Raw genomic sequence first — 12,622 nt, 5'->3', positions numbered from 1 at the left:
TCTCTTGGGTGGAACAGGAAATTGAGCGATTGACGGATGGTCGGCGATATCAGGGGATTCTCATTTGTTGACAGAGTCAGGCAACTGCTTTGTTGACCGGAACAGGGTCGGGCGGCGCGGGATTCGATGTGTGGAGGGAGAGTGATGGAACACAAGAATTGGGTGGATGATGTCGTTGGTCCAAGGTCCCAAGAACGCCCACCAAGCTTCTCGTGCAATTGTGTTGTTGCAGGCACACACACGGTGGGGAAATCTGAAGAGCGGTCCGGGGGACAGAGGTGCGCTGGCCCGCCTTTGACCCGTTTTGGGTTTGGACTTCTCGCTTCGGGGGACCCGAGCGCTGGGACGGCGCCTGAAATGGCCTGCGCGGCAGTTGACGGGCCAAAACGGCGCAATCCTGCCCCAAATCCAGGGTTTTCGAGCCGGCTTTTCTTTTCTTGCCACTCCAGTCAATTTGGAGCCCCGCAGGCCTTGACCCTCAAGAATCGTGGTAATTTTGCTGTTCACCCGGCTAGGCGGAGGATGCTGCTATGAAACGCTTCAAGGGCAATAAATAACTTGCTAACGGAAGACTTGCTCCGCGAGGTCCCGGTGCCTGGCAGTGGCACAGTACGAAGGTTACAGTGCGAATACCAACCGCGACGTTTCCCAGCCCAAAGGTTGTGCAAGATCCCTGGTACCTTGGTCGGCGAATGAGTACAAGCGTGGAGATGGATTCCCACAAATACCCCGCGAAATTAGCCAGGTGATCATGTATTGCCAGGTAGCGCGTGTCTCACCGCAAGTCCTTGGAACATCGGTAAGGACCCACCTGTTCTGATTCCAGAATTTCTTCCCCGCCAAATCCGAAGGGGCGCCCCAGAAGAAATGGAAGGCTCTGCTCCATCTTCAACGGCCCGGGTGCTATTAAGGCGGGACGCGCTGTCAACAGGCGTCGGCCGTCGATGGGCAGTCAGGGTGACATCGACGACAGATCGGAGAGTGAGGGCAGCAGATTTTGAACAGAACAATGACGCCATGAGCGAGTCACGATATTGAAATTGTGCCAATTGTCTGAATTTTGCTCCGCGCAGCGTTACAACGGTTTGACCGGTCAGTAACGAGCATGGCTAGACCAGTTGTTGTCGACTCATGACAGCCCAGAAATGCGCTCCCTTTCCAGTTTTCTCGGAGAACCGAGGATCGGGTTGGACACAACGGGCCGCGCCAGATGCACCCAGAACCAACTTTTTCACCTTGCCACTTGGTCGCCAACAACAACCCAAGTTGGTAATGAGCGCTGGCTGTACCAAGTAGTTAACTGCTTGTAGTCTTTGCGACTCGGCCCCTCAGATACAAAATCCGGGATTGGCACGGTGGTTGGTTGACCCGGCCACGCCGGCTTTCTTCGCTCTGTCTGCTCTTGCTCATGAAGCCAAAATCGTCAACCACTTGGTGTTCAATCTTGATGACCAGTTGATTTGTCGACGATCCTCTAAACAGTTCAACGGCTGCCCCACGTGAGCGCGAGGTGACCGTTGCCCGGTCGTCTTCATCGAGTAGGATCAGCGTTTTCTCCAACGGAAACCGTTCTCGTCCGAACACCCAATTGAGACCATCAACCATCGGACGAGACACGGCGACAATTCCGACTTGAAGCGGCGGGTTAAAAGCAACGCGCCGGTAGTCATCCTTCCTTCCCGCGAGAATGGGAAGTACAGGTCTATCAAGCGTGCCATTCGTAAGACTCTTCAGCCTCTCACAAGCGGACAAGTGGACGGTGGCACACCGCAACGCGCCACAATCGGGCATTTTGGGTGTCATCAACCATTGGTTTTGTCAGCGAGGACAAAACCGTGAAGGGAACTCCGGGGAAATAAAAGCCTCGTCTGCCTGGTGACCGGCGAATGCAAAAGAAGCACAGAGCTTCCTGTTCTTGACGATGGCTTGATGATGATGATGACGAGATCCGCTCCTCCGTCTTGCGCCTCCGTCCGGAGGATCCGGGGGCGCTGACAGTTTTCCGGCAGGGGCCGACGCGACCCCACCACGCCGTTGGCCCAATGCAAGGGACGGTCAGCAGAATGGTCAGATTCTCACAGGGGCAAGCACCGTGTTTGCTCCGTAGCAAACTTCCTCCGTTCCTTCCCTGCTGGCTGGCTGGTTCTGAGGGAAGGGAGAAACGGCGCAAGGGAAGAAGGAAAAAAAAAAAAAAAAAAAGAACTTGTCTCGAGTGGGCCCACCATCGCCCGCCTGCTCTTCCGGAACCGAGAACCCCAATGGTTCGTGCAAATCTCAAAACCGCGCAAGACCTCTCTCAGAGTTCGAAACCGATGCCAACGGCCGTGTGACACGTGGTGCGGGTGGGAACGATTTTTCTTCTCTCCGACCCGCGACGCACCAATCCCCATGGGGGATTTGCGCAGTGGTTGCACGGCTGACACCCACCCAAGTGCGACGTGTCGAAGGGCTTGGTTTTCCGAAAGGCTGTGCGACAAATAGGGCTGGGTTGGGCTGATAACTCGCTCGCCAGTCTTCACTTGGAGCCTTGGAGCCTTGGGAGGGCACTCCCGCCCGCCCCGCTCCTATTCTTGGGGTTGGTCCAGCGGCGCATGCTCGCCATCGCCCGAACCGTCGCTCACTCTGACCAGCCGAGCCAGCCCGCGCAGGAACCCGCGCTCGTCACTCGCTCCGCGCCGCCGCGATGCAGCAGTCGTTGGTCTGAACTCCCACACATTTCCAAACCTGAGTCCCTGAGTTGGCGATGCTGTCTCTGGTCCCCCACACTTCATGCCAGGAACGTGGGCTCGTTGTCGGTTCTGATGGGTTGACGGCCAGGCAGGGCTGAAAGGTGCTTCTGATGGAAAAAGTTCTTGCGCTCCAAAGGCCGAAGACGCTGCAGCCCCCACGGCCTATTCAGGATTCTGCTCTCGAGACCCCCCGTTTAGGGAATACGCTGATGAGGTGCTCTTCCCGGGTTGGGACTGGCCAAGAAGCGAGCCGTACAGATGGAGACGACGCAGCGGTACGCTCGAGAGCCAAACTATTCACCCGCCCTTGCAGATTGTGGGAGAGGATTTTGTTGGTGCTGTTGGGCTCGATGGGACTATCTTCGTCCGGGAGGAACCTCTTGCTACGCCAGGAGTTGTTCCTTTCTTGCTGGGTAGAAGAAGGGTTAGGGATAACTACACCAACCGAACGCCATCTTCTGGTGTCGGGAGCCGAGGGTGAAACCACTCCCAGTAACTAACAAACCCGGCCTCTTGATATAGTCATGTCAAAAATCCTCGATTTAATTATGAACTACTGTGTGATATTTCAGACTGAGAGTAAATGCTTGGGACTTAATATGGGGCCTTGTGTGTCTGTCTTCGCATGTTCGGAAGCGAGTTGCTTCGTTGCTTCACTGAAATCTCAAGTGAGATTACTATGCATCATCCCTTCCACTTTAAACCCCCGAATTCTCGAGTGAAGTCGCATAAGGGGACAATGGCCGGGATAGCCCCCTCTTCCGAGAATGACGCCTTACGCCCTCCGACAACCGGTCCGATGGCCGAAGCCGAAGTTCGGTGAGTCACGAGTAAACAAGGAGTCACTGAGTCCAAAGGCATAAAAGCACCCACAAGTGTAAGCAACCAAGCCAACTCCGTGGGAACCCGGAACCCCTCTCATCAGCCCATCAGCCCGCCCTCACCATGGACCTAAACTCAGCCTACACCCCGGCCCAAGTGGCCGAATACCTCGCCCACATCGGCCTCCCGCCCTCCTTCCACCCCTCGGCCAACCCAACCCTCGACCTGGCCTACCTCACCGCCCTCTTCACCCACCAGCTGACCACCATCCCCTACGACAACCTCTCCATCCACTACTCCCCGCAGCACGCCATCACGCTCGACCCGCAGGCCCTCTTCACCAAGATGGTCACGTCCCGCCGCGGCCGCGGCGGCTACTGCATGGAGAACTCCATCCTGTTCAACCACATGCTGCGGGCCATCGGGTTCGACGCCTACCTGTCCGGCGTGCGCATCCGCCCCCGCGTCGGCGGCGTGCCGCAGGGGGATTCCTACACCGGCTGGGTGCACCTGGTGAATATCGTGGCGGTGGCGGGGCAGCCGGTGCGGTTCGCGCTGGATGTGGGGTTTGGTGGGGATGGTATGACCCGGCCGATGCCGCTGGTGGAAGGGGTGGTGCATCATAATTCGATTGGCACGCAGGAGGTCAGGTTTGGGAGACGGTTTATTCCGAATCAGAGGTTTAGGGGGGAGGGGGCGGAGAAGATGTGGGTGTATGAGGTGAGGAATGGGGCCGAGAAGGAGTGGGTGCCGTTTTTTGCGTTTCATGATCGGTTTGAGTTTACGGAGGCGGATTTTGGGAATATCAACTGGTATACGTCGCAGGCGAGTGAGAGTCATCAGACGTGGACGACGTTGGCGATTCGGTTTTTGAGGGGAGTTGCTGAGGATGGTACGGCGAGGGTGGTTGGGAAGGTCATGATGGCGGAGGGGGTCATCAAGGAGAATCTGACGGGGAAGACGCGGTTAGTCAAGGTGTGTAAGACCGAGGAGGAGAGGGTGGCGGCGTTGGCGGATCTGTTTGGGATTCACCTGACGCCAGAGGAGGTTGTGAGTATAAAGGGGCGGCGGGCCGAGTTGGTGGGTGATGTTTAGAGACGTAGGCGGTGACTGAGGAAATAGAGGGAGAAGAAAACCTTCGGGTTTATTTTCATGTGTCACATTCAGGTTCCGGCTGGACTACCTACCACCTTCTTCGTCAGAGTTGGGATGGCGGACGGGAGATGAGCGAGTGATAGGAAGGAACCGGACCAGAGAGGGAGAGAGTGAGGGCCTTTGCTATAGCAGGCTCGCGAAGCATGTGTTTAAGGACCACCGCCGAGGCGACAGCGGCTTAATTAGCACTGGGGGTGGTCCTCTCCCCCGGGCAACGGAGCTCCCCAAGGAGGTTGCGGGTCCGAGCCATGGCCCGGGACGCTTTCCAGCAAAAATGGGGGTGCGCCCCCTTCTCTTGAGACGGAGTCAACCCCGAAGGGTTTCGTAGCCGGCTACCTTCCTCCGGGGAGCTAGCCGGTGAGCTTTTGCTTTTGCTCCGTCCGCCACTTGCTCCCTTTCCTTGTTAGTGACTAGGTACGGCAACTCGTTTCCAACAACCATGTCGAATGTCGGATGTCTATCACATAAGGAAGCGGTCTCATGTGAACTCGTGCTGGGGGTGGCTGCCGTAGACTTGAGTAACCCGGTGAGATAAATATAGTTGTCCAAGGGGACCGCGTCGGACATCCCTCTCACAAACACACGTCCACGTTGCACAGCGAGAGGAAGCGACAAAAGCAGAGCAAACGATATGAAAAGCACCGATCTATCCTATCCATGACATCGTCGTATATCCTATGTGGCGGTCGGTACACATCAATCATCCATGATTCGGGGACCATACATCAACGCATTATAGGCCATGACCGTTTCCTCCACAACCATCACCACCGCCACACGACAAGAGCGAGACAGGTGGATGGAACCGAATCCCAGGCAGGCAGGCAGGTAGCCAGCCAGCCCAAACAGAACCGCCTTCATCCACCCACACACCATGCAGCCGTGTACGCCCCGCCACCACGCCATCAAAAAATCATCGATCATGGTCCATACATACCCAAACAAGCCAAGTCATAGATAGGCGTCAGCCCGCCAGTCCAGTCAGTCATGCCACACCGGTTTCCGACCCCCCCTTTCAATCTCAACCCCCACCCCAGTTCTCTCTCTCTCTTGCCCATTCACTGCATTGCACTCAAACTCACTCCCTTATAACCTCTGCAATCCCCGGCCCCCCACCAGCACCGGCACCGGCACCGGCACCCACACTCCCATCCTCCTTCTTCCCAAACGCGCTAGTCGCCCAACCAACCCAGCTCTGGCGGCGCGCGGCGTTGGCGGCAGCATTGGCCTCGGCATTCTCCTGCACCAGGCGCAGGGGGCGGGGCTTGTTGCCGGCGAAGGTGGTGCTGTTCTTCTCGTGGTGGACGGAGCGCGGCGGGCTGGCCTGGCTGGGCGGGGTGCTGATGCCGTCGGCGCCGCCGGTGGAGAAGGAGACCGAGTCGCCGCTGGTGCTGCTCGTCTCCGACTTCATGCCGGGGAAGTTGCCCCCGCCGCCGCCGCCGCTGCTGGTGCGGTTGCCGGCGCCCTGCGGAAGGAAGAAGTTCTGGCTGGAGCGGAGGGAGGGGGAGAGGGGCCCGTCGGCGGCCGAGGGGCCCTTGTACATGGCGTTGACGATGCTGGCGGCGCCGGGGAGGTTGGTGTATTGGTCGCTCATGGGCCGGCTGCGGCGGGTGCTGGTCGTGCGGGACAGGCCGATGGGGATGCTGGGCGCGGTGTCCGGGTTGCTGATGGCGGACGAGTGGTTGGCGGACGGCATGAAGGTCATGGGGCGGGGCTTGGGCCTGGGTGCGGTGGTGGTGGTGGTGTTGCCGATGGCCATGGACTTGGCGCGCTGGAGGAGGGAGGCGCCCGAGGCGGGCTTGGGGGGAGGCGGCGGCGGGAGGTCCTTGTTGGTGTCTGGTGTGCCCTTGAAGTCGCTGGACTGGTCGAGGATGTGCTCGAAGCCCTGGTGCTGCAACAACCGCTCGATGATCTTGTTGATGTAGAGAGTCAGGGCCTTGTTCTGATCCTTGACCTTGTTCAGCTCCGACTCTAGGAGCCGGTGCTCGGGGTCGTGCTCCGGGGCATGGTCGTCGTTGGCGCCGGAAAGTTCGTCGGCAAGACTGGTGCCGTTGGCCCGGCCCTCGAGTGCGGCGAGTGCATCTTGGTTCGCGGACGCGGCGGAGTAGCTAAAGTCGTTGGTGGCGAAATCCCCCTTGAGGGTCCTGTCCTGGAGCAGAAGTTGATAGCTCTCATTGTCTTCCATCAACCTCGCGTTGGCAACACGCGCCTCCATAAGCTGGCGCTCAACATCCTGCAGGCGGCCGCCGTCCTTGTTTTGGGACTCGACCAATTTGAGTTGCGCCTCGGCGAGTTCGAGCCTCAGCGATTCAATCACCTTGTCCTTTTGCAACAAGAGCTTGGAGTTGTTGCGCGAGTCACTACGTTGGATCGAACTCGGGGGAGCAAAACTGCCGTTGTCGATGCTTGGCGAGCTGTTCACCGCTGTTCAACGAAATCAAGTTAGCGAGCGTTGCTCGAAAGCGAGAGCAATGGGAAAAACGCACATTGCCTTGTTGGCCGGTCTTCGTCGAGATTCCTCTGTGCCAGACTGTCCTTGAGCCTCTGGATGACGGTTTGCATTTCCTCCTCGCGGTTGGCCATATCATCCTTCTCCTTCATCATGGCACTCCGCTCGCCCTCGTAGATGGTCTCCATCTCGCGCATCTGCCGGGCGGCCTCGCGCTTCTCATTCCTGAGCGACTCAATCTGCTCATCGCTCTCGTGCACCTTCTCCTCCAGCTTGGCCTGCTCCTTCAACGCATCGTCCAACTTGCTCTGTATCACCTCGGTCTGTCGCTTGTAGGACTCGAACCCGGACTCGGCCTTGGCTAGCCGCTCCTTGAGGTCGTCTATTACGGCTACCGTTTCGGCGCGAATGGCCTCTTCACGTTCGATATCCGGCGAGTTGGTGCCCCTGCCGTTGATCATGGGGCCGTTGCTGAGCATGGACTCGCGTCGCTGGTGGGCAGCGGCACGTGCGGAGACGGGGGTTCCGGTGCGGGTCGAGCGAGTTCGGGCGACGCCAGCGCCGCCTGGGCTGCCGGCCGACGTCGGTGTCGATGCCCTTTGGCCGGGGCGCTGGGGGGTTCCTGTGGGAGTCTCGCGGCCTGTCGCCGGGGGCTTCTTGACAGCGCTCGCCATAGTGCTTATTCGGCTGGGCGACGATCGGGACGCTTGGGCTCGCAAAAACCGCGCGATGCGGTCAAGGGGGTTGAATCACGGTGTCGAATGTTTACTCGGGAATAGCCAACTCGAAAAATACGTTGCGTGTGGTGTTTGTGTCTGTGTTTGTGTGGGAAACAATAGTTCGAGAACGGGAAACGGCGGTCTTCGGCGGGAGGACGCAGAAACACGGAGGATTGTATTCGCTGGCCCACTGCAACCTTTCTTGACCGGGCGACGGGCGTCGATGGGCGCGGTGGTGGCTCTTTTGGAGCCAGTGGCGGTCCCAGGGCAGGGGAAACGTGTGCTGTGAGACAAGGGAGTGCCTGTCCAATCAAGTCATTTGCTCTCATGCCCCTTTCTCCCCTCCCCAACCTTCCAGGGATCTTGCCCGAGGCCGTGTTTCTTTGTGAGACAAGGGAAAACGGTCTTGTGTCTGCACTTGGTGCCCGTTGTCTTTTTTTTCGCCTTTTCTCTTGAACCAACTTGCCAATACGAATAGTCAAAGACAACTTGTATCATTGAATGTGTTTTGTTTTCAAACCATCCACACTTCCAGTTGCTCCCCCGCCTGTGTTTCACCGCCAAGCTCCACCTACCGCAGTGTTCAGGGAGCTAACTGCATGCATGGTCATGCAGAATCGGCTGCAGCTGCCGCCCTTTGACCGCTCCCTGAACCGAGGAACCTCACCTCCGCGTTGCACCGATTCCTCGAATGCTGCTTCGATGCCCGGAGATGGGAAGAGGCGTCTCGGCGGTTTGCCGAAACGAGCAGCTCCCATCGCGCATCATGCAGCCAGCCTGGTTCAACGTACCAAAGTAGGGCAGATCTTTCGTGCGTGGTGCGAGCAACTTGAAACATACACGGTGACTACCTAGGTACATGGAGAGGGCCCGCGAGTCGGGGCGAGACTCTTTTGTCAACCTCGAGTTCCGCTCGAGTTTGATTATGATAATTTGGGATTCAATGCAACACCCGGCCCGGAGCACGGGAACGCGGCCCAAATCGGCCTCAGGCCGCAACATCGAGTATCCTTCCACAGCAGGACGTCGCGTGCTTCGAAAACGTCACAATTTTGACCGCACTTGCCCTCGAACTCATTGGGCGCGAGAGAGAGTTGTTGCTCGTGGGCCGTCCGGATTAGGTCACCGTCTTTAGCCTAGTGTTGGCGGGACACCCCAAATTCCAAGTCACAGAAATACTACCGAGAGGCTGGAAAACCGAGTTGTCATAAAACTACGACTAATCTACGGAGTGCCTCTTTGGGCGTCAACTCCGGATGTCGAATGTGGCTGTAAAAAGCCGGATATCGCCAAGTCGTCATATCATTTTTTCCGATCTCAGACCCGAACGCCGTATGAATGCCAACCGGTATTCCCGCCTCGCCCCTAGCCTTAAGCCTGCTGGACTTAAGCCTGGTCGCTGAGGATGTCACTGTCACCAGCATCCAGGATAGCCATGGTGGAGCAGCGGAAGAGCTTTCCGCAGGCGGTGCCGAGCTCAATCTGTCGAGGGGAAGAGTAAGCATACGAACAGGTACCCTCCAAAGTCTGCAACGAGACTTCTTCTCTGGGTAGGCTGGAAAGACGGGGTCTTCCCAGCCGGGAGTAACGAGTAGAAGCCTATGTTGACCAACTCGTAGAATCGTGCCTTCAGGGGGGGTTAACTCACGTTGGTGCCGGTGTAGTGGTGGACGGCGGTCTTGGACATCATGGCGTAGCTGTTCAACATGTTAGCGAACAAGCCATTGTAATTTCGCTTGCCGAATGTCCGGGAGAGCCGAAGCGCATATCGACGGATCAACGAGGCGTGTTGCCCTCGGAGAGCGTTGCCGCATGCGCCCCGTCCATTCCCTTCCATCCTGCAATGTTGGTCGCCACATACTACTCAAGCTCGGACTTGCGGAGGGGAGGCGTGTTGGCCTAGGAATCTGTCAGCATTTTGAAGTGACTCATGATCGGAGTTATGGAATTACTCACGGAAATGAGGATGAGCTTGGCCTTGCCGCTGCGGAGAGACTTCAGGGTGCTGCGGTAGCCCAGCACAACCTTGCCCGACTTGATGACGAGGGCAAGCTATTCACAATGTTAGCGAAAGCGCGCGCAACAGCCGAAGTGCAAAACGGACCTTGCTGCCGATGGACTGCGCTTCCGACTTGGACTTCTTGGGGGCCATTGCGACGGTGCTGTGGTTAGTGCGAGGGACAAGAGTTGAAGTTGGCTCTTGGTGGTGATGTCGTCGTCGTTGGCTGAATGGTCACTCGAAGGAAGGGAAATCGCAAGTTCGAAATATTCTTTTGCCAATGTGGAATTCCCGCCACAAGGTGGGCTGAGTTCTCATTGGCTGAGTAATGGGTGCGCTTGCAGCTCCTCGAAACCCTAACGGCTCCACTCTGTTCCGAACGACTCAGCCGGGGGGATTATGAATCCGGGATTGGTAATCGTGAGGCGAATTTCGATTTGGTCAAAAAAGCAGCGGCTCCCCGACCATTCCCCTCACCCAACACCAAGCCGACACCCATAACCGTGACATCAGAGTAAATCAGTCACAATGGCGCGCCGTCCTGCTAGATGCTACCGGTACTGCAAGAACAAGGTAAGCATTTTGCAGCTTTTGCTCTCCAGGTGCTGTTCGAGGGACCTGCGCACACATTCTCGTCGAGGAAACGGGCAGGAAATAGGCAAAGAAACAGGCGAACGGATGGACCGGAAATTCTGGAATGGATCAGGAAGAGGGGGGTTTCGCGTCTATGGTTTACTTTCGGCCAATTTTATCAACTCAGATCGCTAATCGACCCTCTTTTCTAGCCGTACCCCAAGTCGCGGTTCAACCGTGGTGTGCCGGACCCCAAGATTCGCATCTTCGATCTCGGCCGCAAGCGCGCTACCGTCGATGACTTCCCGCTCTGCATCCACCTTGTCTCCAACGAGTATGAGCAGCTGAGCTCCGAGGCCCTCGAGGCCGCCCGTATTTGCGCCAACAAGTACCTCGTCAAGACCGCCGGCAAGGAAGGTTTCCATCTCCGCGTCCGTGCCCACCCGTACCACGTCGTCCGCATCAACAAGATGTTGTCTTGCGCCGGTGCCGATAGACTGCAGACTGGTATGCGTGGTGCGTGGGGCAAGCCCAACGGCACTGTCGCCCGTGTCAACATTGGCCAGATTCTCATGAGCGTCCGCACTCGTGACACTAGTAAGCAATGCCGAGTTTTACTGCGAGCGACCCTAGAGGCTAACCATCATCGCAGACCGTGGCTTTGCCCTCGAGGCCCTCCGCCGCTCCCAGTACAAGTTCCCTGGCCGCCAAAAGATCATTATCTCCAAGAACTGGGGCTTCACTCCCCTCCGTCGTGAGGAGTACCTGGAGAAGAAGGCCGCTGGCCGCGTCAAGGTCGACGGCGCCTACGTCCAGTTCCTCAGCAACCGCGGCAACCTGGAGAGGAACATGAAGCGCTTCCCGGATGCCTTCACCGCCTAAAGGGTTTCGTGGGGAGACGGGGAATGGTTATTTGGCTTCGGGGTGGCGTCAACGGTCATTTTAGGGCTGAAACGAGAGCATGTCAACTAGCATCATGGTCTTGATTCGGCATAGCAGTCAATGGAACCATTCAACCAAAGTGGTTCTCAATGGACAGCAGGACATCAGTGCATTCTTTTCTAGAGTTATGTTCCTGGAACTTGCGTGACCACATCACATCCTGAGTCGCCGATGCGTGCCACCCACATCCTTACCAAACAACAGCTACGACTAAGGGAGGAGTAGTTGGAAGCTCGGAGAGGCAAAGGAGGCTGAGTTAAGCGAAAACGGCAATAGTTATACCAGTCACGTCTCATATTACTGTGTAGACGGCTGTGCTAGGCGTTGTCTGTTATTTTCCATTTACGGATGAGCTCTTGACGCGCTGTTCAAGCAGAAACCGAGCCAAACCTCGTTTGGAATGGTCGCAAGCATGGACATGAGATCTCGTTCAGGTGGATCGTGTAGGGAGGGCATGTTTACTGCAACAACTGGCCGTATTTGCCTTCCAGATCGGACGGAGGCAATGAAGTCATCGGGACTTGCTGTGTACATTACTATGTGGGTCCCACTTTGTTGCCAGGCCCTGGGGATTGTTCGGAATCATGACACTGGCTTCATCTAATTTTACAGATATGCCCAGACAGTTTCAACTGCGTTGACAACTGGGAAGTCTTGTTGGAATTCGGTTGATCTTCTGGACACGTCGCTGTGATAATGAATGCAGCAGGGTAGTCACATCAAGGTGGCGTTAGTGATGGAGTGGGGTGGTTGGGATGAGGTTGGGATGAGGCTTTTGAGACAACATCATTACACCATCAGTCACATCTATGAGGTAGCGTTAGGATGTACTCCGGCACCGGATGTGAAAAGAGGGGGGAAATAAAAAGAAAAACGGGTGCCCATGACAAGTCCATCACGGCCAACCGGTTTCAGGCGAAGCCAGAGCAAAAGATGTCGACAGAAAGACGATGGGTGGCTGGGAGGGTCAGGCGATGGTGGGGCTAAACAAACAGGGCTTCCGACCAAGCACGGCGCTAGCATCCCGTGTGTTCCCCTCTGTCCGCGGTGATCTCGTGCTTGTGTGAGCTTGGCCTAGAGCCGCCCCCTCCCCCAACAAACCGGCCGGGTCGCCCAGCTGGTTCGTTCCGGGGCTTCCAGGTTCTCCCATCCCCTTTGATGTTTACTTCGTCATCTACGTATTTTAAGATATTTTCCTAGTCCGGGCTTCCCGTTATTTTTCTGCATCTCAAGT

The 12,622-nt window shown here is 57.0% G+C and overlaps 4 protein-coding genes across 4 annotated transcripts; 2 read left to right on the top strand and 2 right to left on the bottom strand.

Moving 5' to 3' along the window:
* The first annotated feature begins 3,424 nt into the window (after positions 1–3,424).
* B0H64DRAFT_107403 (arylamine N-acetyltransferase 2) lies at positions 3,425–4,829 on the top strand. Its single transcript, XM_062797751.1, has 2 exons — positions 3,425–3,606; positions 3,663–4,829. The coding sequence occupies exon 2, from the start codon at positions 3,675–3,677 to the stop codon at positions 4,644–4,646; it is 972 nt and encodes a 323-aa protein (XP_062660241.1). The 5' UTR covers positions 3,425–3,606; positions 3,663–3,674; the 3' UTR covers positions 4,647–4,829.
* A 495-nt stretch (positions 4,830–5,324) lies between these two features.
* B0H64DRAFT_338125 (uncharacterized protein) lies at positions 5,325–8,099 on the bottom strand. The gene is made up of 2 exons (XM_062801177.1): positions 7,193–8,099; positions 5,325–7,130 (listed from the first exon to the last, which is right to left on the bottom strand). Exons 1-2 carry the CDS (start codon positions 7,827–7,829, stop codon positions 5,785–5,787), a joined length of 1,983 nt encoding a protein of 660 aa, XP_062660240.1. The 5' UTR covers positions 7,830–8,099; the 3' UTR covers positions 5,325–5,784.
* Positions 8,100–9,063: 964 nt separating this feature from the next.
* On the bottom strand, positions 9,064–10,146 carry B0H64DRAFT_390160 (60S ribosomal protein L30). Its single transcript, XM_062803385.1, has 5 exons — positions 9,979–10,146; positions 9,831–9,926; positions 9,736–9,773; positions 9,523–9,571; positions 9,064–9,356 (listed from the first exon to the last, which is right to left on the bottom strand). Exons 1-5 carry the CDS (start codon positions 10,024–10,026, stop codon positions 9,261–9,263), a joined length of 327 nt encoding a protein of 108 aa, XP_062660239.1. The 5' UTR covers positions 10,027–10,146; the 3' UTR covers positions 9,064–9,260.
* Positions 10,147–10,286: 140 nt separating this feature from the next.
* Positions 10,287–11,558, top strand: B0H64DRAFT_107310 (ribosomal protein L10e/L16). Its single transcript, XM_062797749.1, has 3 exons — positions 10,287–10,446; positions 10,659–11,043; positions 11,099–11,558. The coding sequence occupies exons 1-3, from the start codon at positions 10,402–10,404 to the stop codon at positions 11,326–11,328; spliced, it is 660 nt and encodes a 219-aa protein (XP_062660238.1). The 5' UTR covers positions 10,287–10,401; the 3' UTR covers positions 11,329–11,558.
* Positions 11,559–12,622: the final 1,064 nt, after the last annotated feature.

Source organism: Chaetomium fimeti (genome assembly GCF_033439085.1).
Source record: "Chaetomium fimeti strain CBS 168.71 chromosome Unknown B0H64scaffold_3, whole genome shotgun sequence".
NCBI lineage: Eukaryota > Fungi > Ascomycota > Sordariomycetes > Sordariales > Chaetomiaceae > Chaetomium > Chaetomium fimeti.
This window is presented reverse-complemented; position numbering and strand designations above follow the sequence as displayed.